Source organism: Heterodontus francisci, chromosome 6, assembly GCF_036365525.1.
Source record: "Heterodontus francisci isolate sHetFra1 chromosome 6, sHetFra1.hap1, whole genome shotgun sequence".
In the NCBI taxonomy this organism is placed as follows: Eukaryota; Metazoa; Chordata; class Chondrichthyes; order Heterodontiformes; family Heterodontidae; genus Heterodontus; species Heterodontus francisci.
This window is the reverse complement of record NC_090376.1, coordinates 26,011,697-26,036,486: the sequence shown is the minus strand read 5'-3', so window position 1 is coordinate 26,036,486 and position 24,790 is coordinate 26,011,697. Positions and strand designations below refer to the sequence as shown.

Here is a 24,790-nt window from a genome sequence, read left to right as displayed (position 1 = left end):
GACCTGAAACGTTAACTCTGCTTCTCTCTCCACAGATGCTGACAGACCGGCTGAGTATTTCCAGCATTTCTTGTTTTTATTTTAGAATTATTGCATTGTAGAACACTTTGGTAGATACTGGTTGCAGCTATTCTGGAGAGAACACGCACTATACTATATAAAACAGTGAGAGTGTTAACTGTTTCACTCACTGATACAATTCTTTACATGCCATTGTTGATGCTTCTAAATGTTTTTCAGCAGTACAGCATTTAACAAGAGAAACAATGTTTAGTCATACCCAGCACATTCACGGTCATGCAAGAAAAGTTGTGTATTTCTATCCTGTAAATTTTGTCTTTTTTTATTAATGGACAGAAATGCATAATCTGGGACTGAGCAATTTTACATTATGCGCACCTTCTATGGGTATATTAAAAGGAAGAGAGTAGCTAAAGTAAGTGTGGGGCCCTTGGAGGATGAGAATGAGGAATTAATAACAGGGAAAAGGCCGATAATTTAAACCAATATTTTGCATCAGTCTTCACGGTGGAGGACGCTATAAACATCCCAACAATAATAGATGAACAAGGTGTAAATGGGAGGGAAGAACTCGTAACAGTCTCTATCATGAGGGAAAAGGTGCTGGACAAACTGATGGGACTAGAGGCAGACAAGTCGCCTGGACCTGATGGCCTGCACCCAAGGGTTTTAAAAGAAGTGGCTGTAGAGATAGTGGAGGCATTGGTCATAATATACCAAAACTCATTGGATTCTGGTAGGGTACCAGTAGATTGGAAAACCGCGAATGTGACATCCCTATTCAAGAAAGGAGGGAGACAGAAAGCAAGAAACTATAGACCAGTTAACTTAACATCAATCATTGGGAAAATGCTTGAGTCCATTATTAAGAAAGAAATAGCAGGACATTTAGAAAAACATAACTCAGTCAAACAGAGTCAACATGGTTTCATGAAAGGGAAATCATGTTTGACAAATTTGTTAGAGTTCTTTGAGGATATAACAAGCAGAGTGGATAAAGGTGAACCAGCAGATGATGTGTATTTGGATTTTCAGAAGATGTTCAATAAGGTGCCAAGTAAAAGGTTATTGCACAAAATAGGAGGTCAGGGTATAGGGGGTAATGTGTTGGCATGGATTGAGGATTGGCTAACACGCAGAAGGCAGCGAGTCGGAATCAATGGGTCTTTTTGGGTTGGAAAGCCGTAACTAGTGGGGTGCCACAAGGATCGGTCCTAGGGCCTCAGCTATTTACTATCCACATTAATGATTTAGAAGAAGGGACAGAGTGTAGTGCATCTAAATTTGTTGACGATACAAATATAGGTGGGAAGGCATGTTGTGATGAGGCCACAAAGAATCTGCAAAGGGATATAGATAGGTTAAGTGAGTGGGCAAAAATTTGGCAGATGGTGTTCAATGTGGGAAAGTGTGAGGTAATCCACTTTGGTAGGGAGAATAAAAAGGCAGATTATTATTTAGATGGAGAAAGACTACAAAATACTGCAGTACCAGAGGGATATGGGTGTTCTTGTGCATGAAACACAAAAGGTTAGCATGCAGGTGCAGCAAGTAATTAGGAAGGCGAATGGAATTTTGGCCTTTATTGCTAGGGGGTTAGAGTTTAAAATTAGGGAAGTCCTGTTGCAACAGTACAGGGTGTTGGTGAGGCCACACCTGGAGTATTGCGTACAGTTTTGGTCCCCGTATTTAAGGAAGGATATACTAGCATTGGAAGCAGTTCAGAAAAGGTTCACTAGACTGATTCCTGGGACGAAGGGGCTGTCTTATCAAGAGCGGCTAAACAGGTTAGGCCTTTGTTCATTGGAGTTTAGAAGAATGAGAGCTGATGTTATAGAAACATATAAGATTTTAAGGGGGCTCAACGGGGTAGATGTTGAGAAGATGCTTCCACTAGTGGGGGAATCTTGAGCTAGGGGACATATATACAGAATAAGGGGGCACACATTTAAAACTGAGATGCGAAAGAATTTCTTCTCTGAGGTTGGTGAATCTCTGGAATTCTCTGCCTCAGAGAGTTGTGGAGGCTAGGTCACTGAATGTATTTAAGGAGGAAGTAGATAGCTTTTTGAAATCTCGGGGAGTCGAGGGTTAGGTAGAGCAGGTCCGAAAGAGAAGTTGAGGACTGGGACAGATCAGCCATGAGCTTATTGAATGGTGGGGCAGGCTTGAGGGGCTGAATGGCCTACTCCTGCTCCTATTTCTTATGTTCTTATAGCTGGCATTTGCCCATAGTAGATCAGTAGGCACAGAAACTGCGCTATTCTTCTGGTTACACTGGGTCTGCAAGTAAATGGAGTCTTTTAAGTATGACCCTAGCAAAAGCCTTCCCCATGACACCAAGGAGTGAGATGCCCCTGTAGTTGTTGCAGTCTCCTCTGTCGCCTTTGTTTTTGTATTGTGTGATGATTTTGGTGTCATGCATCTCCTGTGCCAATATGTAGAGGTGCCTCCGCGGGTTTCTGGTATTGTCGAGTTGAGCTCGGCTGGTTTTGAATTGTGAAAGCAATCTGCATGTTGAAGGGAACCGGGGAAGTGACCGGGACTGTTAATTTTAGATTAGATTTAGATTAGAGATACAGCACTGAAACAGGCCCTTCGGCCCACCGAGTCTGTGCCGACCAGCAACCACCCATTTAAACTAATCCTACACTAATCCCATATTCCTACCAAACATCCCCATCTGTCCCTATATTTCCCTACCACCTACCTATACTGGTGACAATTTATAATGGCCAATTTACCTACCAACCTGCAAGTCTTTTGGCTTGTGGGAGGAAACCGGAGCACCCGGAGAAAACCCACGCAGACACAGGGAGAACTTGCAAACTCCACACAGGCAGTACCCAGAATTGACCCGGGTCGCTGGAGCTGTGAGGCTGCAGTGCTAACCACTGCGCCACTGTGCCGCCCGAACAAGCTGTCAGGACGGAGCGGAACTGGAGAGTCTGGCCTTGTAGACGTCAGTTTGTGGAAGATGGACCTGTGTCTGTAAAAGGAAGCATCACTGGATTGACTCCTGGAAAGCATGGGTTCCATGTTCATGCTCTTGGAGATAATACAAATGGCTGTATCAGTGCAGGACCTCACTACAACCCTTTTGCAAAAAATCATGGTGGACCAGATGACCAAGAAAGACATGTTGGTGATCTAGGCAATGTGGAGGCTAATGGAAATGGTGTGGCCATCTTTGAAATAAAGGATAAAGTAATCCATCTTTCAGGGGAAAGGTCTATTATTGGACGTACACTTGTGGTTCATGAGGAGGAAAATGACTTGGGCAAAGGTGGAGATGAGGAGAGCACTCGAACAGAAAATGCGGGAGGACGTTTAGCTTGTGGTGTAATTGGATTCGCTAAAGATTAAAAACATGTCTGAGGGGGCAGAGAATTCATGTTGTAACTTTCATGTAGATCAGCATACTTAGCCTGTTGATTTATCCAAAATAGTCTAATGGACAGCAATTTTGTTCAGTACACATTAAGTTATGCAAAGTCTACAGCACAAACAAACCCTTTGGCCCAACTGGTCTATGCCAACAAAGTTGTGCTTTAAATTCCTTTTTAAAGATGTATTGCTTAATCCTTAATGCAGAAATTGTTAGTAACCATTTGGTTGGGTCTTGATTTGATGGCCTAGAACACTCTTAGCTAATGGAATTTGTTTTAGCTGTTGACCTGTTAACTCAATAGCTGGAAGCATTGAGCAATGTGTTGTCAAATAAATCTAATAAAGACAAAAAAAAAATCTCCTGTGGAACAGAACCTACTTTCCAGCAGAGAAGGAGAAGGTCATAAAGGTGTGGCAATAGATGGGTCTTTCCGTGCTTGAGCAGTTTGGCTGGAATTCTGACCTTGCCAGGTGCCCTTCTGTTCGCTAGGCGGTCTATGGCCTTCTCGAACTGCAGTGATGAGGGTTCTTCATCTAACTCATGCATGACGGGAAGTTGCGGAAGAACATCAAGCGCAGACTGGGGAATGTCCAACTCTCAGGAGTACAGCTCACAGTAGTGTTCAGCCTCGCAGGACATCTGGTTACTTCTGTTGGTGAGTCCTTCACCATCTGCCAACCTCAGGAGAGAAACTTAGGTGCTGGCAGGGCCAAGCGCCCTCTTGATCCCTTTATACCTAGTTCGTAGACTTCCTTTGTCACACACAGCTTGGATTTCTTGACATAAGCTGATCCAATGTTTGCGTCATATCTCCCTCCCTTTGCATGACTGTCTTGACTACTTTCAGGTCATTCAGTGTCTTAGCTGTTAGGTTTATGTTGTACATCACGCAGGCTTTGTTTTTTGCATCAATGACGGATATCATCTCAGCCGAGTAGGTCTCAAACCAGTCCTTGTTGCAGGTTCTGCCTTTAACGAATGATGCTTCTGCTGCATCATAGGTGATTTGAGCTTAGTGTCTTCCAAGCTTCATCGATGCCATTATCAGTGCTTCCTGTTAAGGCTTTGGTGCATAGCAAGCATTCCAGCGACAGTGCGAAGTGCTGGTATTTGGCATCATTGCTGCTGCAAGGTATGTTGATGTGTGGCAGACCATCATGCTTGGAGCTGTGGAACTTTCAGGACTGTACCTTCACTCTGCTCTGATAAGAGTGTGGTCAGTTTTGCAATTTGCACTTTGGTTGGTGTGGGTATGAAAAACACTGAGCAGATCGCGCCTCCTTCTGATGCCTAGGTCTAGTTGGTGCCAATGTCCAGACCTTGAGTGACACCATGATACCTTGTGGCCATGTCTGCCCTGGAAGAAGGTGTTGGTGATGCCGAACTCATTCAAGACATAAAGCTCAAGAAGGCATTGTCCGTTATCGTTGATCTTGCCGACCCCATGACCGAGGTACATTGGCCATGAATCACTGTAAACCCCAAAATGTGCGTTGAAGTCACCCAGGATGAATAGCCTCTCGCCATTTGGGATGTTCCTCAGAATGTCACCTAAGGAGTCATAGGAATGCTCTTTGTCTGACATGCTGGCATTCAGAGTTGGTGCATAGACACATTTGATGTTGGCTGTGCCTCCATTGGATGATAACTGCAGGAAGATGAGGTGTTCCAAAATTGCTACTGGTGGCTCAATTGACTGTCAGCCAGTTGCTGATTGCAAAGCCTACACGATGCTCTGGCAATCTTCAGTCTTTCCATGCCAGTAGAAGCTGTAATTAGCCTCTCAAATAGAGCCTGTGTTGGCTAATCTGGTTTCTTGTCGGGCAGCAATGTCGACACCAAACTTGTGAAGCTTGTGATCAATCAGGATTGTCTTGCGTACTGATGAAGGGTCACTGACCTGACCTGACCTGAAACGTTAACTCTGCTGCTCTCTCCGCAGGTCTCCACAGAGCTGCCAGACCTGCTGAGTATTTCCAGCATTTCTTCTTTTTATTGTCTTGCATATGCTAGCTGTAGAGTGTGTCGCTGTTCATTCCAGGACATATCGTCCTCACTTCCAGCTTTAAAGCCAAAAACCTACCTTTCTTTGTTTGCTGTGTAGCCCAGGCATGATTTTAGAAGGTGCAGACTTACCTAGCATCTGCACGTACCCCCACCCCCGACCACATAGGTTGGTGTCCAGAGAAAAGATGAAAGCCTATACGTCTGGGGCCTATTCGGTTGCAGGAGTTGCTGGAAGGTGCTAACTTGAGGGAAAACACCAACCACCTCATGGAATTCCATTTCAGATTTTGTCAGGTTTACTCCCTTTGCCATTAGTTTTTGATGTTATGTTGAAGGCACCAACCGGCAGGCTCCAGATCACCACAAATGTAGGTGTGATCTTGTCCTCCAGGTGTGCAAATGGAGCAGCTCCAGGTCGTCACTTCCCACCTCCAGGTTGCCACCCAATCCTCCGAACCCTCCCACTACTCCATCCTCAGGTGGTCAATCTAAGATGACTGTCAGTCACTTGGGAGTGAACTCAGCGCAGATGAGTGATTTTCTGGCCAGGGACAGGCTGAAGCTGATAAAACTGGTATGACCAGTGGCCGGTAACAGGCTCAGTGGGAGAATGAAGTCTCTCAATCTCAGCAGTGGTGGGGGAAGGGAAGTAAACTGATCAAAATTGCTTTAAATATCACAAAACAGCAACAAATCAGAGACAGAAGTTGGGTCTTGCGTTATAACCATTGTGGTCCAGAACAAAACTGTCGTCTTGATGTTTAGAGCAGTCCAGGAATTTGAAGCCAAGTTTGAAAGAAGATCTTTTCCACAGCTCACAGATCAGAAGAAATGGCAGCAGATTATAGACAGAAGCAGAGTCTTACATTGTTTCCAATGTAGTCCAGCACAGAAACGTGATCTTGATGTCCAGTGAAGCCAGATTTGAGAGAAAAACCACATCCAGGTCTTATCCAGATCTTTACCAGAGCTCAAAAGGCAAGGTCGGGGCATGGCGTTTGACACAGGCCATTTAAGCTAATGGTTAACTTGAAGTTTGGGCTAAAAATGCACCTGCACTTAAAATCAGGGGAACATAAACAGAAGAAAGTGGGGAGAAAGAGCAGCAGATAGGCACAGATAGATGTGAACAGTGAGGAGCTCCCTAGGGAGCTGACGGCCTAGGAGCCATCTTGGAATAAGCTAATGCAATTCACTCCACATGATATCAAGAAGCAGCTGAAAGCACTAGAAACTGCAAAGGCTACAGCTCCCATGACATCCCGCCAGTACAAAGATTTGTGCTTCCAAACTACCTTTGATTTAAAATGAATTAGACGATCAGCCATGATCTTTTTTGAATGGCAGAGCAAGTCCGAAGGGCCGAATGGCCTACTCCCATTTTCTATGTTTCTATGTTTTACCCATGCCTTTAGCCAAGCTGTTTTAGTACTGCTGCAACACTGGGATCTACCCAACATTGTGGACAGGACATACCTGGGAAATTTTCCACTCAGCAGGACAAATCCAATTCATCCAATTCCCACCCCATCTGCCTACACTCCAGCAGCAACAAAATGAAGGAAGGGGTTATGACAGTGCTATAAATCGGCACTTACTCACCAATAACTTGCTCACTGATGCTCATATTGGGTTCCACGGGGACTGCATGCCTCCAAACCTCATTACAGCCTTTGTCCAAACATAGACAAAAGAGCTGAATTCCAGAGGTGAGAGTAACTGTTTTGACTTAAAGGCAGCATTTGATTGAGTGTGGCATCAAGGAGCCTTGGAGTCAATGGAAATCTGTGGGAAAACTCAGATAATGAAGCAGTCCATGTCTGCATGCAGAAAGACCTGGTCTCTGGCTGATAAGTGACGAGAAACATTTGCAATACACAAGCACTAGGCAATGATTATCTTCAACAAAAAAGAGTCTAATCATTTTTTTAAATTTTATTTAGAGATACAGCACTGAAGCAGGCCCTTCGGCCCACCGCGACTGTGCCGACCAGCAACCACCCATTTATACTAATCCTACATTAATCCCATATTCCCTACCACATCCCCACCATTCTCCTACCACCTACCTACACTAGGGGCAATTTACAATGGCCAATTTACCTATCAACCTGCAAGTCTTTGGCAGTGGGAGGAAACCGGAGCACCCAGCAGAAACCCACATGGTCACAGGGAGAACTTGCAAACTCCGCACAGGCAGTACCCAGAACTGAACTCGGGTCGCTGGAGCTGTGAGGCTGCGGTGCTAACCACTGCGCCACTGTGCCGCCCCTTGATGTTCAACGTCGTTATCACCATTGAATTCCCCACCAACCTGGGTGTCAGCGTTGACTGCAGACATAACTGGACCAGATACCTAAATACTGTGGTTACAAGAGTGAGTCAAAGGCTGGGTATATTATGACAAGTGACTCACTTCCTGACTCCCCAAAGCCTCCCCACAAGACACATGTTAGGAATGTAATGGAATATTCTCCAATTGCCTGGTTGAGTGCAGCTCCAACAACACTCTAAAAGCTTGGTACCATTCAGAACAAAACAGCCCACTTGATTATCACCCCATCCTTCACCTTAAATATTCATGCCCTCTGTCACCAGCCCACCATGGTTGCAGTGTGTATCATCAACAAGATGCATTGCTGCAACTTAGCAAGGATTTTTTAACTGCTCCTTCCAAACCCATGACCTCTATTACCTAGAAGGACAGGAGCAGCAAGCACATAGCAACACCACCAAGTTCCCCTCCAAGTTACCAACCACCCTGACTTGAAAATATATTGCCGTTCCTTCTCATTGCTAAGACAAAATCTTGGAACTCCTACCTAACAGCATTATGGGAGTATCTTCACCACATGGACTGCAGCGTTTCAAGAAAGCAGCTCATGATGACCTTCTTGAGGGAAGTTCGGGATGTAAAATAAATACTGGTCTTGTCAGTGATGCCCAAATTCTGTGACTGAATTTTTAAAAAAATTGAGAGCATTTCCGATTGACTTATATAATGTTTGCTTTGGTGCATTTTACATTGGAAGTTATAACACAGAAATCATGTTGAAAAGCTATTTGGGCAGTGTATAATTGGAATAAATATCAGCCTCATTCAATTAATTGTTCTTGTATGGGAATTTCAATTCACATTATTTGGATTTGACTTTTTTAAAAGGAGTACAATCTAGTTTGTTTTGAAACGTCTCAAATATTTTTAAATTAATAAACCAGCACAGCCCTAATGCCTTCAGCAATAACAACGATATCATTGTGTTATTTATCATTGCAGAATGTTAATGGACCAGGCAGAAGATAGTCTTGCAGAAACCCAGCGACGCCTCTCATTAAAAACCACTGATCTACAACTTGCACAGGATAAAAATGTTCGCCAGAATGAAAAGATTGGTAATACCAAGCAAAATCAGTGAATGTACAACATTTGAGATAACATAATTTCTCTAATTTTCCTGAAAGATTATTTTCACTTATGAAGGTACAAAAAAATGAGAAGATCATCAGGGCATCACTGTGCACCCAATTTCTTGGATGGTGCCACAGTCTGAGATACCCTTCTGCTAGTTACAGTTTTGTAGGCACTTGTGCTTTCCATTACCTAGCCCAAGTGATCATTTCTCTGCCCATGTGAGTCTTGACATCGTGGGTCATCATGATATTCAGCTTTGGAGGAACATCGCAGACTAGCCTGTCGCAATAGTAGAGGTTGATAGCTGGTGATTAAGAAATTTTGTTTTCCCCTCTCCCTAACCTAGAGGCACATGCCAGTTATAGTGGCTGTACTGATGTTCTGGTTAAGATCAGTTAATAACATAGATTGAGTTTCAAACCTTAAACTTTCCTGGTCTCTAGGTCAGCTATTCTCTGGTCAAATTAATTGAGTCATCTGCTTTTTCTACATTGATTATACTCATGGAGATTTTCTGCTTCTAAAAGTAATAGACAGAAAATCAATGATGGCTCAAATGGTTAAAATGTTAAGGAAGGCAGTGGACAAATGTAATCATGTTATTGGGAAATACATAATTATTGATTTTTATTTCTATTTTATATTGGCCATTAAAAATTTCAGTTACTAAGAAAAAGTAGCCATTTTTTCCAAAAAAAAATACCTTGAGTTCATCAATAAAAATATTGGCGTGTTGATAGAGGGTTTTCCCTTCAGCAATGTTGCTATTCCTAAAATATTTCCATTTAAAATGTTAAAAAGTGCAGCTCAAAATTGTGACCAAGAACTGTGCACGATATACAACAGCCTTACAGTAGGTATGTTATATAAACAGAGCGTGCAGTCATCTTGTGTAATATCTTGTCATAAAGAAAAAACATAATTTTGTAATTGCCAGTTTTAAATTCACCTGATTAATTACAGAATATTAAGATTTGACATCTTGTGCCCAACAGATGATCTGACCAGACAGATTGCTTCACTTCAAGATGAAGTTAGCTCAATTCGATCCAATGTCTATGAACTTGATAAACAAAAGAGCAGTTTGCAAGAGCTTGTGGATGAAAAGACTGAGACAATTGCTTCCCTGGAGGAAACGCTTCATCAGAAAGTAGGGGATTTAAAAGAACCACAGAATAGTGCCTATATGCTGGTGTGACTATCTCTTTATACTTCCTAAGGTTTTTGGCAGCATATTGAGTAGATGGTACAGCTTTTAAACAAGTGACAACAGAATCACAAGTTTATTCCATGCACAGCCTGTAACCCAGATAAGATTTTTTTTTTAGGTTGCTTTTGTTATTTGTAGTTAGTTGAAACATCTTAAGAGGTATCGTTCTAAGTTTATCTAATTTGATGGAGCTAAGTATAGTGCCTGTGCAGGATATAACATCATTCATAGACGTTGGTCCCTTAGAGGCAGAGACAGGAGAAGTCATCATGGGGAATGAGGAAATGGCAGAGGCATTGAACAAATATTTTGTGTCTGTCCTCACAGTAGAAGACACAAGTTCCATACCAGAAAGAGGCAGTAACCGAGAAAAAGTATTGGAGAAACTTAAGGGACGAAAATCTGACAAGTCCCCGGGACCAGATGGCCAACATCCTAGAGTTCTAAAAGAGATAGCTGCAGAGATAGTGGATGAGCTGGCGATGATTTTCCAGAATTCCTTAGATTCAGGAATGATCCCGTCAGATTGGAAGTTGGCAAGTGTTACACCGCTTTTTAAGAAAGGAGGTAGAGAGAAAACGGGGAACTACAGACTAGTTTGCCTAACATCAGTCATTGGGACGATGCTGGAAACTATTATTAAAGAATTCTTAACATCGCACTTGAAAAAGCATAGTATGATGAAAACAAGTCAGCATGGTTTTACTAAAGGGAGATCCTGTTTGACAAATGTATTAGAGTTTTTTTGAGGATGTAACTAGTAGAGTAGATAAAGGGGAACCAGTAGATGTAGAATATCTGGATTTTCAAAAAGCATTCGCTAAGGTGCTACATAAAAGATTAATAGGCAAGATAAGGGCTCCTGGTGTTGGGGGTAATATATTAGCATGGATAGAGGATTGGCTAACACAGGAAGCAGAGAGTGGGCATAAATGAGGTATTTTCAACTTGGCAGGCAGTGAATAGTGGGGTGCCGCAAGGATCAGTGCTGGGACCTCAGCTGTTTACCCTCTATATTAATGATTTGGATGAAGAGACAAAGAGTAATGTATCTAAGTTTGCTGATGATATAAAGCTCGGTGGAAAGGTAAGCTGCAGGGAGGCTGCAAAGAGATATAGACAGGTTAAGTGAGTGGGCAACAAAATTACTACACTCAAAGGGTTGTGAATCTTTGGAATTCTCTACCCAGAAGGTTGTGGATGCTCCATCATTGAATACATTTAAGGTTGGGATAGGTAGATTTTTGTTCTCGCAGGGAATCAAGGAATATGAGGAGCGGGCAGGAAAGTGGAATTGAAGCCCAAGATCAGCCATGATCGTATTGAATGGCAGAGCAGGCTCGATGGGCCATATGGTCTACTTCTCCTATGTCTTGTGTTCATTCAATGAACGAGGAAGCCCCTGTGAAGCTGCATGAGCTACATTACTGTTTTGAATGTTTATTGTGTTTTGTTACCAAAGTAATTCACATTGGTCTTGTAACTTATGCCTCAAAGTCTTTTTGAAAGTGTCTAATTTATAGTGAAAGAAACCAACTGTACTGGAAATATTCTTTCATAGAAGAGTGTTTCTCATTTACTAAATCCTTGGATTACAATAGAGTATTGTTATCTACAAGGGGTTGTCCTGGTCATCCGCCATGACTTCTGTAGAAGAGTTGTGCAAACTCCAGAAAAGCAGTGTAAATGCTGTTTTTTCGGGGGTTTCCATAGCTCTTCCACTGAAGTTACATTAGATGAACAGAACGTACAGAACTTCACCCCTTTTAAAGTTTTGAGTGTGAAAGCATGTGTAAGTCTTTACTACGGATTTAATTGACTCCACTGTTTGTTTCCAAAGAAAAAGAACATTGCAGATAATCAATTAAACATAAGCGAACTGGAGACAACTGTTGAGTAAGTACATTTTAGACTTCTGCAAAATGTTGTGTTTCTTGAAAATTTGTGTAATATGTGTTATGTTGGGAGAGCATTTTGCTTCTGTGGATTTAAGGTTTGTTCAAATGTAGCATTCCTGTTTTTCTTCTGGACTAAGTACACATCTCTGAGTTAGAAGCAAGATTAACAAAAGAATTTGTGTTACAGTAATTAGTCTGGGTTGGGAAGAAATTCCATCGCTGTTTTTGAATATTTATTAGTCAGTCTAGGACCTCTTCAGTATGCTCTGGGTATACTTGTGTGAAAATAACAGAATATGACGAATTTTACATTGAATAGCCTGTTGCGACGTGCTGCCTGTACAAGTGTACAGATCATTAAATGTTGTTATGCAGTATCAACAATAATTTGCATTATATAGCACATTTAACATTAAAAAAAAAATCCCAAGGCACTTTACAAAAGTATAAGGAAAAAGGCCAAAGGAGAACCTATTGGGTGGGGTGACCAATAGTTATGTTATTGCTTTCTATGATGATTTTCAAGATCACTTTAACGAGACGACTCATTAAGCTTATAGTTCTAAACTGCATTTCATTGCTTTAGGTTTCTTGGGGATCTTAACGAATAATAAATGTCTTAAATCACTTGGAATATATCCTTTACTCTCTTGTATGTTTTTCCATTTGTTTTCTATTTCTTGTTCTGAGACCTCTGTTCTATTTTCTCAATCCTGAGACATTATGCTTTTTTTATTTTAAGAGTGAATTCCTCTCTGATGTTCTCATCCTTCAACATGTCAAGGTCCAAGTAGACGTACATTTTTTTTTTTGGTATTTTTAGTTTCATAATTTTTGACACAAGGAGACAAAGGACTTGAGACATTCATTATTTCCCATTTGGAAACAAATGAACTTATTAGCGAGAGGCAGCATGGTTTTGTGAAGGGGAGGTCATGTCTCACTAACTTGATTGAGTTTTTTGAGGAAGTGACAAAGATGATTGATGAAGGAAGGGCAGTGGATGTCGTCTATATGGACTTCAGTAAAGCCTTTGACAAGGTCCTTCATGGCAGACTGGTACAAAAGATGAAGTCACACAGGATCAGAGGGGAGCTGGCAAGATGGATACAGAACTGGCTCGGTCATAGAAGACAGAGGGTAGCAGTGGAAGGGTGCTTTTCTGAATGGAGGGCTGTGTCTAGCGGTGTTCCGCAGGGATCAGTGCTGGGACCTTTGCTGTTTGTAGTATATATAAATGATTTGGAGGAAAATGTAGCTGGTCTGATTAGTGAGTTTGCAGATGACACAAAGGTTGGTGGAGTTGCGGATAGTGATGAGGATTGTCAGAGGATACAGCAGGATATAGATCAGTTGGAGACTTGGGCGGAGAAATGGCAGACGGAGTTTAATCCGGACAAGTGTGAGGTAATGCATTTTGGAAGATCTAATGCAGGTGGGAAGTATACAGTAAATGGCAGAACCCTTATGAATATTGACAGGCAGAGAGATCTGGGCGTACAGGTCACTGAAAGTGGCAACGCAGGTGGATAAGGTAGTCAAGAAGGCATACGGCATGCTTGCCTTCATCGGTCGGGACATAGAGTATAAAAATTGGCAAGCCATGCTGCAGCTGTACAGAACTTTAGTTAGGCCACACTTATAATATTGCGTGCAGTTCTGGTCGCCACACTACCAGAAGGACATGGAGGCTTTGGAGAGGGTACCCTGGTCTGGAGGGTATTAGCTATGAGGAGAGGTTGGATAAAATCGGATTTTTATCACTGGAACGACGGAGGTGGAGGGGCGACATGATAGAGGTTTACAAAGTTATGAGCAGCATGGACAGAGTGGATAGTCAGAAGCTTTTTGCCAGGGTGGAAGAGTCAGTTACTAGGGGGCATAGGTTTAAGGTGCAAGGGGCATAGTTTATAGGGGATGTGCGAGGCAAGTTCTTTACACAGAGGGTGGTGAGTGCCTGGAACTTGCTGCCAGGGGAGGTGGTGGAAGCAGGTACGATAGCGACGTTTAAGAGGCATCTTGACAAATACATGAATAGGATGGGAATAGAGGGATATGATCCCCGGAAGTGCAGAAGGTTTTCGTTTAGGCAGGCATCAAGATCAGCGCAGGCTTGGAGAGCCGAATGGCCTGTTCCTGTGCTGTACTGTTCTTTGTTCTTTGTTAAGATACCTAAGTAACCTAAAGCAATCAGTTTAGAACTATAAGCTTAATAAGTCAACCCATTAAAGTGATCTTTAAAATCATAATAGAAAGAAATAATACATCTGAAGCAGAAATTGGTGAAACACAGTCTGGATTTAGACTTGGAGTAGGAACAAGATCCAATCTCGATCATCAGTAAAGTGATGAAAGGTATTGTCGACAGTGCTATCAAGCAGCACTTGCTTAGCAATAACCTCCTCAGTGATGCTCAGTTTGGATTCCGCCAGGGAGACTCAGCTCCTGACCTCATTCCAGCCTTGGTTCAAACATGGACAAAAGAGTTGAACTCAAGAAGTGAAGTGAGAGTGACTGCCCTTGACATCAAGGCAGGATTTGACCTAATAAGACATCAAGGAGCCCTAACAAAACTGGAGTCAATGGGAATTGGGGAAACCTCTCCACTGGTTGGAGTTATATCTAGTGCAAAGAATTATACCTAGTGCAAAGGAAGATAGTTGTGATTATTGGAAGTCAATCATCTCAGCTCCAAGACATCACTGCAGGCATTCCTCAGATCCAACTATCTTCAGCTGCTTCATCAATGACCTTCCTTCAATTATAATGTCAGAAGTGGGGATGTTCGCTGATGATTGCACAATGTTCAGTACCATCCGCGACGACTCAGATACTGTAGCAGTCAGTTTAGGAATGCAGCAAGACCTGGACAGTATCTAGGCTTGGGCTGATAAGTGGCAAGTAAGATTTGTGCCACACAAGTGCCAGGCATTGACTATTTCAAACAAGAGAGAATCTAACCATCTCCCCATGACATTCAATGCATTACGATTGCTGAATTCCCCACTATCAACATCCTGGGGGTTACCATTGACCAGAAACTGAACTGGAGAAGCCATATAAATACAAGCAAAATACTGCAGATGCTGGAAATCTGAAATAAAACAAGAAATGCTGGAAATACTCAGCAGGTCTGGCAGCATCTGTGCAGAGAGAAGCAGAGTTAACGTTTCATCCCAGAGACCCTTCTTCAGAACTGGCAAATATTAGAAATGTAAAAGGTTTTAAGCAAGTAAAGCGGGGGTGGGGCAAGTGATAACAAAGGTGAAGGTGTTGATAGGACAAGGTCACAGAGAATAACTGACTTAGAAGGTCATGGAACAAAGGCAAATGGTATGTTTATGGTGTGCTGAAAGACAAAGCTGAGTACAGATAGGTTGTGGATGACTGACTGTAAAGCACAGAGCACTCCAAGCACAAACATAAAACACATTAAAAAACCAAAATCGTGGGTAAGCACAGTGGAAACAAACTAAAGAAACTGAAAAACCTAAAATAAAATAACCAAATAAAAAAGGAAAACGAAATAAAGAAAAAATAACTAAGCATAAAAGGGGGGACCTGTCATGCTCTGAAATTATTGAACTCAATGTTCAGTCCGGCAGGCTGTAGTGTTTCTAATTGGTAAATGAGATGCTGTTCCTCGAGCTTGCGTTGATGTTCACTGGAACACTGCAGAAATCCCAGGACAGAGATGAGAGCAGGGGTGCATGTTGAAATGGCCAGCAACCGGAAGCTCGGGGTCATGCTTATGGACTGAGCGGAGGTGTTCCGCAAAGCGGTCACCCAATCTGCGTTTGGTCTCCGCAGTGTAGAGGAGACCACATTGTGAGCAGCGAATACAGTATACTAAATTGAAAGAAGTACAAGTAAATCGCTGCTTCACCCGAAAGGAGTGTTTGGAGCCTGGGATAGTGAGGAGAGAGGAAGTGAATGGGCAGGTATTACACCTCCTGTGATTGCAGGGGAAGGGGACGAGGTGGTGGGGGTAATGGAGGAGTGGATGAGGAGGGAACGATCCCTTCGGAATGCTGATAGGGGAAGGGAGGGGAAGATGCGTTTGGTAGTGGCATCACGCTGGATGTGGTGGAGGTAGCGGAGGATGATCCTTTGGATCTGGAGGCTGTGGGGTGGAAAGTGAGGACAAGGTGAACCCTGTTGCGGTTCTGGGAGGGAGGGGAAGGGGTGAGGGTAGAGGTGCGGGAAATGGGCCAGGCACGGTTAAGGGCCCTGTCAACCACAGTGGGGGGGAAATCCTCAGTTGAGGGAAAAGGAATATAAATACCGTGGCTACAAAAGCAGGTCAGAGGCTAGGATTCCTGTGGCGAGTAACTCACCACCTGACTCCCCAAAGCCTGTCCACCATCTACAAGGCACAAGTCAGGAGTGTGATGGAATACTCTCCACTTGCCTGGATGGGTGCAGCTCCAACAACACTCAAGAAGCTCAATACCATCCAGGATAAAGCAGCCCGCTTGATTGGCACCCCATCAACAAACATTCACACCCTCCACCACCGACGCACAGTGGCAGTAATGTGTACCATCTACAAGATGCACTGCAGCAATGCACCAAGGCTTCTTAGCACCTTCCAAACCCATGACCTCTACCACCTAGAAGGACAAGGGCAGAAGATGCATGGGAATACCACCACCTGCAGGTTCTCCTCCAAGCCACACGCCATCCTGACTTGGAATTATATTGTCGTTCCTTCACTGTCGCTGGGTTAGAATCCTGGAACTCCCTTCCTAACAGCACTATGGGTGTACCTACCCCACATGGACTGTAGCAGTTCAAGAAGGTGGCTCACCACCACCTTCTCAAGGGCAATTAGGGATTGGCAATAAATGCTGTCCTAGCCAGTGATGCCCACGTCAAAAAAAAAAGAATTGTGGCTTTCGAAATTGGAAATTGTATAAGCACCTGAAGAGAAATGTTTTCAGGGGAAAGGGCAGGGGAGTAGGACTTGCTGGATTGCTTTTGCAGGGAGCTGGCACATTCGCAAAGGGCCGAATGGCCTCCTTATGTGCTGTTGCCACACTACAATTCTATGAGAATTTTAAATTTGAGGCCACTCTAAGCTAATGTAGGTCAACGAAGATGGGTGTGAATGGGAAATAGGTTAGACACAGCAGAGATCTGGATAGACTAATGATTACAGAGGGTGGATGTGAGAAGGCCAGCCACAGGAAGGACGTGAGTACTTTTCTACTGATTAGCCACTTTCTGCAAGATACCGAGCCTCTGACCTGCTCTTATAGCTATGGGGTTTATGAGTTTCTGATTAATGATGCCACTCAGGACTGGATTTTTCCTGTTCGCTACTAATCTCTGTTTCTTTAACTTCACTTGATTTCTCTGTAACTACGGGAGAAACTAATAGTTTTGCTCTGCCAAATCATTCCCTTGGAGTAGGTCAATTCCCTCCACCGGCAAACTGTAGACAACTCGTACAGTTGCCATCCCAGACATTAGGTCACACTCTAGGTGAACTCGATACAAAGGTACAGGTATATACTCCCTGCCAATATCCTTCACTAAACTTTAGCATTCAGTGCACACTCTGGTGGAAATGTTAAACCTTTCCCCAGCAAAAGAGTTTGAGTTGCTTCTGTATCCCTAAGTATAACGAGAGGTTTGCCTGCCTCACTTGAGAGAAATGGAGTTACTTTTCCTTTCTACAAAAAATCCCTATAACTTAATGGAGGACCTTCCGTACTTTGGTCTTCGCTCTTAGACGGGTAAGGTTGAACAACCTGCCATCTGATCTTGTGTGGAGGAAAATTCCTTCTTCTGAAGACTTGAACGCATGTGAGAGCAGCAGGGGGAAGAAGATCCCAAACAATGTAGGTGTGAGAACACAGCCACTCAGGATAGGAAAGGGGTCTGATGAGGCACTGCTCTGCTGAATTGTGCCTTTCATATTGTCATGGAATGTGGTGATGATACTTAGTAGCTTTGGTGGACATCCGATCTTTGCTAGTAGTCTGAAGAGACAACGTCTGCTGACGAGGTCAAAGGCTTTGAGATCTATGAAAGCAACGTAGTGGGGCATCTGTTGTTCGCAGCATTTCCCCTATAGCTGGTGAAGGGAGAACAGCATGTCAATGGTGGCTCTCTGCTCGAAAGCCACACTGTGCCTCAGGGTAGACATGCTCAGCCAGCTTCTGGAGCCTGTTTAAAACGACTCGAGCGAAGACTTTCCCCACTATGCTGAGCAGGGAGATTTCACGGTAGTTGTTGCATTACCCCTGAAATAATCAAGAGTGCCAAGCCTGCTATACTCTCAGCACTCCATGAACTGCTTTGCCTGTGCTGGGATGAGGGAGCAGTACCACAGGACATGTGCGGTGCCATTATCATCACCCTCTATAAGAACAAGGACGACCGCGGTGACTGCAACAACTACCGTGGAATCTCCCTGGTGTAGGACTGCAGTCACAGACAGGGAAGGAAAAGAGCCATCCTTTGCCAAATGGGGAATTGGTAACCAGTTGGGTTCTATCTGGTCCTACTGCAGTACACGGCAGGCTCATTGAGGTCTAAATCCTCAGCCAATTCAGGAATTCAAATGGTTTCTCCACAGCCAGCCCATTACTAACATTGGATCACCTGTGCTCTTTGCTTCACCTGGTGTTTCCACAACTGCATTACTATCTAAATCTGCCAAGGTGACAGTAGCTTAATACAAATATGGCTTCTGAAGCATGATTGCTTTTTTCTTTCTTTAACAAGAGTGTAAATGACACATTGGAGCACAAAAGCATACCTATGTAACTGGAAGTGCATGATACCTACATGCTGTCTGTTGCATTTGTGCACAGTTACAATGTGTGAATGTTTTCATGTATCACAATTTAAATCATTGGACCATCTAAACTTTGTATGCTACATACCACAAATTCTATACTCCCTCCAAACCTAAGAGTGCATCCTTTCCAGATTCCCGCCGCCATTTGAGGTCCTGGCTTTCTTCTTATAATTCTGTCACCCATAAGGATCCTCTAGCTGTCAGCTCAGTGGGTTGGCTCAGTTGGTAACACTCGTGCCTCTGTGGGTTCAAGTTCCACTCCAGGACTTGAGTGGAAAAATCAAGCTGACACTACAGTGCAGTACTGAGGGAGTGCTGCACTGTTGGAAGTGCGGTCCTTCAGACAAGACATTAAACTGAGGCCCCATCTGTCCTCTCAGGTGGACGTAAAAGATCCTATGGCATTGTTTGGAAGAAGAGCAGGGGAGTTAACCCAGGTGTCCTGGCCAATATTTATCCCTCAATCAATATCACTAAAAACAGATTATCTGGACATTATCACATTGCTGTTTGTAGGATCCTGCTGTGTGCAAATTGGCTGCCATGTTTCCTACATTACAACAGTGACTACACTTCAAAAGTACTTCATTGGCTGTAAAGCACTTTGGGAAGTCCTGTGGTCATGAAAGGCACTATATAAATGCAAGTCTTTATTTTTCTTCTGTGTCACATGAAAGTGAGATTGGCCTTTAAAATTAGAGTAATTGAGTCGGGAATGTACTTTTTAAACTTGCCCATCTACATGTTCCTAATGACACCACAAAAAGGCATTCCTTTGTACACTGATTCACATAAATGTTCTTCCTAATTGGAGTACTCCAATCAACAACTAGGGGCTGAAGTTCTATAGGGGTTCTGCAGGTCTCGTGTAAGAGTTACAGTGGACACCAATGGAATTTCAGAACCTTGAGTTTTTTGATCAGGCATTGGCACTTTTCTGTCACACAGATCAGACAGAAATTGGAGTGTATGATCTGGTGGCTGGTCCTTGGACCATGCTATTTCAAGACCGCCAAATGACTCAGCTAATGTTGGTGATGTTACAAACTAGAGCAAAGTTATCTCATATGAGGCGAATGAACTAGTTAGCTAATTTTATCTAATTTGGCATTGATTTAACCTGTGTGTGTTTTGACAATATAGCCAATTGAATGAGACTATCAACAACAAAGAAAATGACATTTCCAATCTTCAGCGTCAGTATGATTCCATCAGTTCTGAACTATCAGAAATAAGCCAATTAAGAGAAACAGCAGTTCGTGAAAATAACCACCTGCATGAGCAGCTGTCAAAACTAAAATATGACAGTCAGGTAAGAGTAACTAACTGAGTGTTTTATCGTTTCTGCAAAAGTAGTTCATCTTTTGGTGTAAATTGACTACTTAATCCTCTTGAAGTCCAAAAGGGTGATTTAGGACAATTAATGAAGGCTTGCATTACATTTATACCTTTCAATCTGCAAGCTTTAAAATTAGGAACAAAGTTCATTAAAAAAAAATCAGGGACAGATGGCTAAAATTGGGGACACATCGTTTTGCAATGTGTAGCACCACTGAGTCGTGCCGCCTCAGATAATGATACAGCCTGTGTCCAGATGCAGCAAAACTTGGACAACATCCAGGCTTGGGCTAATAAGTGGCAAGTAACATTTGCACCACACAAGTGCCAGGCAATGACTATCTCAAACAAGAGAGAATCTAACCATCTCCCCATAATGTTCAATGGCATTGCCATCGCTGAATCACCCACTATCAACATCCTGGGGGTTACCATTGACCAGGAACTGAACTGGACCAGCCACATAAGTACTGTGGCTACAAGAGCAGGTCAAAGGCTGAGAATTCTGCAGCGAGTAACTCACATCCTGACTCCCCAAAGCCTGTCCACCATCTACAAGGCACAAATCAGGAGTGCGATGGAAAACACTCCATTTGCCTGGATGAGTGCAGCTCCAACAACACTCCAGAAGCTCAACACCATCCAGGGCAAAGACAGCCCACTTCATTGGCACCCCATTCACCACCTTCAACATCATTCATTCCCTTCACCACTGATGCACACTGGCAGCAGTGTATACCATCAACAAGATGCACTGCAGCAACTCACCAAGGCTCCTTCGACAACACCTTCCAAACTCACGACCTCTACCACATAGAAGGACAAAGAACAAAGAAAATTACAGCACAGGAACAGGCCCTTCGACACTCCAAGCCTGCGCCGATCCAGATCCTCTATCTAAACATGTCGCCTATTTTCTAAGGGTCTGTATCTCTTTGCTTCTTGCCCATTCATGTATCTGTCTAGATACATCTTAAAAGACGCTATCGTGCCCGCGTCTACCACCTCCGCTGGCAATGCGTTCCAGGCACCCACCACCCTCTGCGTAAAGAACTTTCCACGCATATCCCCCCTAAACTTTTCCCCTCTCACTTTGAACTCGTGACCCCTAGTAATTGAATCCCCCACTCTGGGGAAAATGCTTCTTGCTATCCACCCTGTCTATACCTCTCATGATTTTGTACACCTCAATCAGGTCCCCCCTCAACCTCCTTCTTTCTAATGAAAATAATCCTAATCTGCTCAACCTCTCTTCATAGCTAGCGCCCTCCATACCAGGCAACATCCTGGTGAACCTCCTCTGCACCCTCTCCAAAGCATCTACATCCTTTTGGTAATGTGGCGACCAGAACTGCACGCAGTATTCCAAATGTGGCCGAACCAAAGTCTTATACAACTGTAACATGACCTGCCAACCCTTGTACTCAATACCCCGTCCGATGAAGGAAAGCATGCCGTATGCCTTCTTGACCACTCTATTGACCTGCGTTGCCACCTTCAGGGAACAATGGACATTAACACCCAAATCTCTCTGTCCATCAATTTTCCCCAGGACTTTTCCATTTACTGTATAGTTCACTCTTGAATTGGATCTTCCAAAATGCATCACCTCGCATTTGCCTTGATTGAACTCCATCTGCCATTTCTCTGCCCAACTCTCCAATCTATTTATATTCTGCTGTATTCTCTGACAGTCCCCTTCACTATCTGCTACTCCACCAAACTTAGTGTCGTCTGCAAACTTGCTAATCAGACCACCTATACTTTCTTCCAAATCATTTATGTATATCACAAACAACAGTGGTCCCAGCACGGATCCCTGTGGAACACCACTGGTCACACGTCTCCATTTTGAGAAACTCCCTTCCACTGCTACTCTCTGTCTCCTGTTGCCCAGCCAGTTCTTTATCCATCTAGCTAGTACACCCTGGACCCCATGCGACTTCACTTTCTCCATCAGCCTACCATGGGGAACCTTATCAAACGCCTTACTGAAGTCCATATATATGACATCTACAGCCCTTCCCTCATCAATCAACTTTGTCACTTCCTCAAAAAATTCTATTAAGTTGGTAAGACATGACAAGGGCATGTCAACCCTGAGATGTACTGCAACCGAAAGGGATTCCACTCCCTCACTGTCCAGCTGGTGTGTGACCATGCACAGCATAGCATGCAGATCAGTGCCTAGTATTCTGGCAGCAGTCATGATGCCTTTATTCTGCGGTAGTCTGCTGTACTGTCTGCATTTTAGCCACCATGATGAAGGCTATCCTTTGATGACATGGCTCATAACTCAAAAGTACAGCTTGCATACGGCAAAAGTCTTGGTGCCAAAAAAAAATGTTTTCATTCGTTCATGGGATGTGGGCATTTCTTGCAAGGCCAGCATTTGCTGCCCATCCCTAATTGCCCCTGAAAGGTGATGGTGATGGTGTGCCACTGCCTTGAACTGCAGACCACTGGGGTGCTGAAATGATGCTTCCACTGACTTGACTGCTCTAGAGAAACTCAGTACTGGGTAGAGCACATATCAAGATTCATGGTATGCTTCATGCTGTGCAACTTCGCCATCTTGAGGACACAACCCTTGGCACCAAATCTTGGGTGACCAGCAGGGAGGCAGAGGAAGGGAGGAGGCAACCAACACAACCTTTTTCTGGCCAGGCTGTCTGTGGTTGGCTCATTCAACTGCAATACCAGTAAACACAACCGCAATTCCCCATTCACCAACAGTCTCACACCTTACCTTCCCTGTGTTACTGACCATCATAGCATCTGCTTGGCCACAATGCAAACATAAAAGCCAAAACGTTAAACAGTCCAAACCATATTTATAAATCAATCCATGCCATGTTGAATACAAACATCAACTAATCACCCTTTAGTGTCTGTCTTGTGGGTGCCTTTGCCTGCTACTACTGTATTCTTAGTGTAAGGTTGCTGACTTCCAGTGGGGGAGGCTGAAATGGCTTTGCAAGATGATGTCAAGCAGCTCTGGCCCTAGAAGTCCCCTTCACTATCTGCTACTCCACCAAACTTAGTGTCCCTAGAAGGCTTGGTTTTGCATTGTACCATCTTGGAATAGGCAGCAATCTGGGTTGGCAGCTTGATGGGCAACAGCAGTGCGCTGGTGAAATGGCAGTGGTGGGGGGATGAATGCTGTCATCCTGAGAGAGGGCAACAGGTTTGTTCTCCATGGAGTCACTGCCACTACTTCGGGGCAGCGCCACAGCAATCCTTGAAATCCTTTGGAGATCAGATTGCTGGACTGCTGTGACACATTGCAAGTCATTTTGAAAACTGGTATTCACAGCCACGATGACAGCAGTCTGAGCTTGCATGAGAGCAAAAAATAAAAACTTGCATTTATATAGTGTCCTTCTCGACCACAGGATCTCCCGAAGCGCTTTACAGCCAATGTAGCACTTTTGAAGTGTAGTCATTGTATTTAGCAGTTTGAGCTTCCATGGCAGTAAACTGACCTTGCATTACAGAAGCTTGAGCTTTCACTGCAGCAGCCAGACATTGGATGGCTTCTGCTGCAATGGAAGCTAAGATATCGGCCATTAGGTGCTGCATCATGGTGGGGTCCACAAGCATGCTTATGGAGTTGACCATCGCTTCCACACTAGAAAGTATGGGCTCCAAGCTCTGCACGAAGCTCTGTGCCAAGTTGGTGCCTGACTGTTGCAAGCTCCTTGGCAGGCCTGTCAATGTAGCAAGCATTTCTTTGTACATCCCATTTGGCTGCCTTCTGTAACCCGTCCCATTGACTATCCTCCTTCTGTGCCATAAATTTCCTATATTTCTATGAAGTGCTCATCTGAGTCCTCTGCAGCAGAACACATGTGAGACCTCGCCCTGTGGTAAGCTGACACATGCACTACTTTATCCCCTGTCTTTGCTGCAGACCACTCATGTTTGGTGTCTCACCACATGCAGATCCCACCTCTAAGCTATCCTCTAAATTGCACACAATGTCAGTATCTGAACTGGTGGCTGCGAGTGTGACAGCATGATGGTGTTTCTTCTTCACTGTCTTCCTGCTTTTCCACCCTTTTGTTCTTCTACCACTTCCTGGCCAGGTTGCAGTTCTGAAAGGAGAAAGGCAGGAAGGTAGCATTATGATGAGGGAAGGAGGAGGGGAAGCAATATTAATGGCAACCAGCTTCTCCTGTTGATTCCAGTTGCCTCCTGTTATGTGCCAACTTGTCCTCCAAGAGAGAGGGAAGTGTGTGAGTGCAGCACAATGTATTTGGGTGATGTGGTTGAACAGCTGGCAGTGTGTGCAAGCTGCGAGATGTGCGTGTGAGACTTGCAGCAGTGTGTGAGGGTCAGGTGAAGCTATGAATATTAGATAAGAGCGGTGATTGATAGAGATGTTGGTAGGTGAGTGGGTTGTTGTGCATTGAGCAGTGTATGAAGCTAGTGATGCAGTTGGTAGGTTAGGGCATTTGTTGATCCATTCATTCACTGCCCTGGACCACTTGTGCAAGATCACTGAACTTTTAATGGCGCTGCATCTAGGTCCTCAGGGCTTGACTCCTGGCATTAACTGCAATTCTTATCTGGGTTCACTGCCTTTCCAAGTTTGTTTGGAAGGCCTCCTGTTGCACTGTAGATAGATTACATCTCTCTTCCTCTTCACCTCCTCACCAAGGCATCCAATGTAGCACCAGAGAACCTTTTAGTGCACTCT

The 24,790-nt window shown here is 43.8% G+C and overlaps 1 protein-coding gene across 10 annotated transcripts in view; it reads left to right on the top strand.

Annotated features, from left to right (window-relative positions):
• The window catches only part of LOC137371194 (testis-specific gene 10 protein-like), a 145,455-nt gene that overhangs the window by 77,933 nt on the left and 42,732 nt on the right, over positions 1–24,790 (top strand). For all 10 annotated transcript variants that reach the window (XM_068033344.1, XM_068033346.1, XM_068033345.1 and 7 more), the window contains 4 exons: positions 8,697–8,812; positions 9,827–9,981; positions 11,882–11,937; positions 19,894–20,062. In XM_068033344.1, coding sequence (XP_067889445.1) covers positions 8,697–8,812; positions 9,827–9,981; positions 11,882–11,937; positions 19,894–20,062 — 496 coding nt within the window. The remainder of the gene's footprint in view (positions 1–8,696; positions 8,813–9,826; positions 9,982–11,881; positions 11,938–19,893; positions 20,063–24,790) is intronic.